This window comes from Salvia miltiorrhiza, chromosome 1, assembly GCF_028751815.1.
Source record: "Salvia miltiorrhiza cultivar Shanhuang (shh) chromosome 1, IMPLAD_Smil_shh, whole genome shotgun sequence".
Taxonomy (NCBI): domain Eukaryota; kingdom Viridiplantae; phylum Streptophyta; class Magnoliopsida; order Lamiales; family Lamiaceae; genus Salvia; species Salvia miltiorrhiza.
In genome coordinates, this window is record NC_080387.1 from 1298438 (window position 1) to 1303179 (window position 4742).

Sequence of the window (4742 nt, forward strand, 5' to 3'; positions counted from 1 at the left end):
TCCGGTGATGGTGAGGTTCAATCCAACGGAACCCTAGTTATAAGATTAGGGATGTAAATTCTGAAAAGACCAAAAACGCCGACGTTTTGATAGTAATAAAATCAAATAAACGTGAGGCAAAACGACGCCGCGTTGCCTATCAGAATTCTATGCCACGTAGATTAGTCCGGCTGCCAAGTCAGCTTCAATTTTGTCGGAAAACTTCACATGATGCAAATCGCGACAGGAGGATTAGTTGTGATATACTGAGGCAGATTTTCTGAAAACGATACAAAATGCAAAAACCAAAATAGTTATAGGATTTAGCGGCCATTAGCCCTAAATACAATACCTAAATCACAAACCGAACCCAAACTTCAAGTTCCTATTTTCTCTTACTCAAAACCATCTCTCTATTTAAAAGTAAAAAAAAGTAAAAGATTTATTTGGCTGGTTTAAACTTTATCTGATCAGTAGTGCCATCTCATTTCCAGAAAAAGGCATAAAAGCTGTGAACAGTAACTCATGTTCACGGCTCAATTTGCAAAGACAACATACTCAAATAGTTACAAATTTATTGTCAGTCCGATACATGAACTAAGATGTTAGCTTCTACTTGTTAACTTAACTCTCACATCTCAAATAAGAAAACCTCAACATTTCCATGACAGTCTTTGCTTGACTATTCAGCAGCACTCTCCAAATTCATCGCTCCTCAAGCCAAGTTCACACATACAATAGCATGCCACATGCAGTTTATTTATCCCGATGTCTCCACTCTTCTCTTCTAAAAGCTGCACCACTTAATCTGCTTAGTAACAACATACTTCAAAAAATAAGAAACAGTCTAGATTCCTGGAATTATCTCAGATACAAAATTACCAGACAGAAATAAAGGATATCACTCGAATCCAATTTCGATTATGATTGCTAGCAACCGTTCATTCAGAATAATGGAAAGCTTTATTTGGATCACACACATTTACTTCATTGAGAAATAGAGGAAGCCACAGGAGCAGGAAAGACTAGACTTAAAGGGCTAAGAGGCTTTTGGATAACGAGATTGGATTTTGGAAGCATAATATGAATCCTAGTTTACCAACATCGATTGCCCTAGATTTGTACTTGATACAACCATACAAACTAATGTGCAAATTCCATGTCGAGAAGAAGAATATGTAGTTCTATAACTTTACTTGTACTTTTGCATTGCACATTTACATTTATAGATACTCAGAATTTGCAAAACACATTTTACCTACATAAAACATCAACTATCTGATTGGATCAAGTCAACTAACTGATCACCTTTACTTGCATATTTCCTAAGATAATTGAAGCTTCTGCAGAACTTTTGAAGTAGAACTTTGTTCAATTCAGTGCCGTAATAATACTCACTATACACTTGATGATAACTATCCGTTTCATAATGACACAAGGCACCTTATTAGCAATCTACTCTGACCAACAAATACTCATTACTTCTTAATCACCTTTTACAGGTGCTATGAGAAGAAACAAAAATAAATTATATGCTATCAATAGGGGTGAGCAAATTTTTTTAAAAAAACCAAATACTAGACCCCAAACATATTTCGGTTAAAACGGTCCAGCTATTTCGGTTTATTTGGGTTATTCGGCTTTTTTAGAAGAAATTTTGAAAATTCGGTTTCCGGGCGGTTTTGATTTTTCCAAACCAAACCAACCAAATAAACCCATATATATATGTTTTACAACTTTAGTTTTACGGAACATTCAAGAATTAAGAATCAAAATACTAATTCTTCAAAGCCATCCATAAAATTTTCCCAACCCTAAACTGCTAAACAATTTTTTCCGCCGCCAACACATCTTCACTACACTCTCCATCACCACAAGTCTCCCCACAGCATCATTCTTCATCCTCGCCAGCTGGCCTTGTTCCTCGGCTCACATCGCAGTGCAAAAAAACTAAAGGTACCAAGTCTATCTCAGTATCTCTTATTCCTCGCATCATATCGCATCGACGACACCCCACACTATCTCTTCTTCTCTTTCATCATAGATTCTTCGACAGCTAGTTGCAGTGAAGTTCTTAGATTACCAGACTTGAATGTTTAACCGTTATGTGTCTGTGTTATGCGACCTTTTTTTTTTTTTTTTCTTTTTTTTCAGATGTCTCGAGAAATTGAAAAACCTGGAGATGGTAGTTTTCACCCTACACCTCCAGTTGAAAATCCCATTCCGACTGGTTTTTTTTCGAGCCAAAACCGACCTGAAAAACCAAATACTCACCCCTAGCTATCAAATTTTATTGGTGAAGTAGACATGGAGAACCTAAAGGGAATCTAATATGTGATTTCACATAAGTCCTTCAAAGAAGTTCTAGACATGAATCAATCCTATTGGCTGGGTAGTGGGTGCTTCAGTTTCTGTTTTGATAGCCTTATTTCTTTTTACTCCTAATGAACTTTCACAAAAATGTCTCATACACACCTGCAAAATTAACAAGTAGAAAAAGGTCCTATCTGCCACCGCTGATTATGAAACATTAGAGTGCATTCAATTTTCATGTAAGGTTTTCCGAGAAGGTGTTAAGCTAGCTGTCTGCAAGGGGCATATATCTTAAGGAACTTGCTATTCATCAAGAACTCTTTCGGACAACACCTATTTGTCTGAGAAGAAATGTAGTCAATAAGAAATGCTCTACTCTGCTTTCTAACTATCTGCTTTCGCACAAACTATGGTGGACAAGCATCAAATAACAAATCAATTGTTGAAAGACGTTAAATTACTGAACCACTGATTCTAAGACATAGCATCAAAAGGTATGGTTAAGTAAAGAACCTCTTCATTAGCTTTGAAGCATCTTCCAAGACACTCCGTTTTGGGCAAGTTGGATAATTGCATCTTTCAACCTGATATAATCATCAAGAGTATTGTATACTTGATGAGAAATTCTAACATATCCAGTTATGCAACCATCTGCATCCATGGCTCCAGTCTCCCCATCTCTTGGCACCTCACAATGAATGGGTACTTCTACCAGAAAATGGTCTCTCAAGTGTGATCGCAACTTCAGTGCATCATCATCAGACAAAACTCTCAATTTAGAAGGCAAGCCAATCATAGCCATACTAGGACACATTTCTGGAGGCGAACCAAGATTTGTGCCCCATGCCTTGGCCAACATTTGGGCCATTTCCACCGCCTTGTCATGGTTTCTATTCCGAATCCCCTCAAGGCCACCTTCAAACCGTCTAGTGAATTCCAAAACTTCAGGAATAACCAGCTGAGAGCTGTAATCTCGTGTTCCAATCCACGCACTCTCTATGGCCAGACCGTTCCCATATTCATGTGAAACCACAGGATGGTGCAAATCAGGTGATACTGGCGATTTCCGACAATACAAGAATGCAACAGAGGGAGGGCAGAAAAACCACTTGTGCAAATTGCTGACATAAAAATCAGCACCAATCTCCTTGACGTCAACATGAATGTTGCCTATGGCATGGGCAGCGTCTACAAAGACGCGCTCCACGCCCTCCTCTCGACAAATCCTAACGAGCTCACGCGCAGGGATCACAACACAGGGCATTGATGTTATATGATCAATTATGGCAAGTCGTACTTTCTTACCATTTGCCTTACCTCTGGCCAAGCCTTTGCGAAACTCTGCTATGATCTCTTCATTGGAATTCACGGGAAAAGGCAAGTGAACCACAATGACAGAGCCACCAGCCCTCGTAACATAGGCCTCGATGGACTTCTTGACAGCCTGGAAAGCACAGTGGAGCATGACAACAGCGTCACCCTTCTGAAAACGGCCTTCCGCGAATGCCCAGCCCACATGCTGAAGAACAATTGCAGCAGCTGTGGTGGCGTTGTCGACGATGGACACCTCATCAACATGGTCGGCGTTGATAAGATCCTTGATGACGGCGCGGGATTGGATTATCTGAGGCTGGAGGTGATTGAAGAAGAAGTCGTCGGGTTGGCGGAGGAACCGGAGCTGCCATCTTCTCTGGGCAGCGATGATGGAGGCAGGGCAGCTGCCGAAGCTGCCGTTGTTGAGTCGGGCGATTCCGGACTGGTGGTGGCCGAATTCTTCGCGGAGTTCCGATTCCGTAATAAAAGAGAGTTTGGGCTTCTTCAAGGCGTGGGGGGTGTCGCCGTTAGCGGCGGCGCGAGGGTCTTCGATTCCGGCCATCGGCGCCCAAGGAGGGATGATTAGATTAGGGTTTTGGGAGCGGCAAGTTAACCGCTGCTGCGTTTCACTAATTTGGGGAAAACTCTGCTTTCCATTCACCGTTTCCCTTATCCATGCCCCGCCCCGCCTTGCCTTATTTACTCCTCACTACTCACTACCAGCTGCTTACTTTTAATTAAATTTTAACTTTTTAGGGGTTAATTAATTAAGAGCATCCGCATTGGGACCTCCTTGATAGCCTACTTGATAGTGTTTGTGTTATTGAGTAGGTAGTGCTGCATTGGGGTTCCTTGATAGCCTACTTGATAATATTAGTTTTGATTTTATGTTTTTCATTTAAATTTTATTGCATAATTTAAATTGCATATTTAAATACTGGATTAAACATAAAATTTAAAATTACTTAAAACATAAAAAAAATACATAAAAATTTAAAAACACCAAAAAAAAAACATAAAAATTTAAAAAACCTAAAACATCATTAAAATCACATAATTAAAAGCCTAGGATAGACCACGACGCCTGAGCACGTCGGCGACCATGGACGCGTGCAATGCACGTTGTGCGTCCGTCA

General features: G+C 40.2%; 1 protein-coding gene across 2 annotated transcripts; it reads right to left on the reverse strand.

Annotated features, from left to right (window-relative positions):
* Window positions 1-440: 440 nt before the first annotated feature.
* Window positions 441-4325, reverse strand: LOC131007216 (L-cysteine desulfhydrase). 2 transcript variants are annotated; one of them, XM_057934369.1, is made up of 2 exons: window positions 2806-4325; window positions 441-773 (listed from the first exon to the last, which is right to left on the reverse strand). In XM_057934369.1, the coding sequence occupies exon 1, from the start codon at window positions 4166-4168 to the stop codon at window positions 2813-2815; it is 1356 nt and encodes a 451-aa protein (XP_057790352.1). In that variant the 5' UTR covers window positions 4169-4325; the 3' UTR covers window positions 441-773; window positions 2806-2812. The 2 variants fall into 2 exon arrangements, with proteins under 2 accessions (XP_057790352.1, XP_057790351.1); XM_057934368.1 differs by having other exon boundaries at window positions 441-787; window positions 2806-4319.
* Window positions 4326-4742: the final 417 nt, after the last annotated feature.

What these genes read in the sequence shown, in the direction of transcription:
- LOC131007216 (XM_057934369.1), bottom strand. Translation starts at nt 4,168, where the DNA reads ATGGCCGGAATCGAAGACCCTCGCGCCGCCGCTAACGGCGACACCCCC.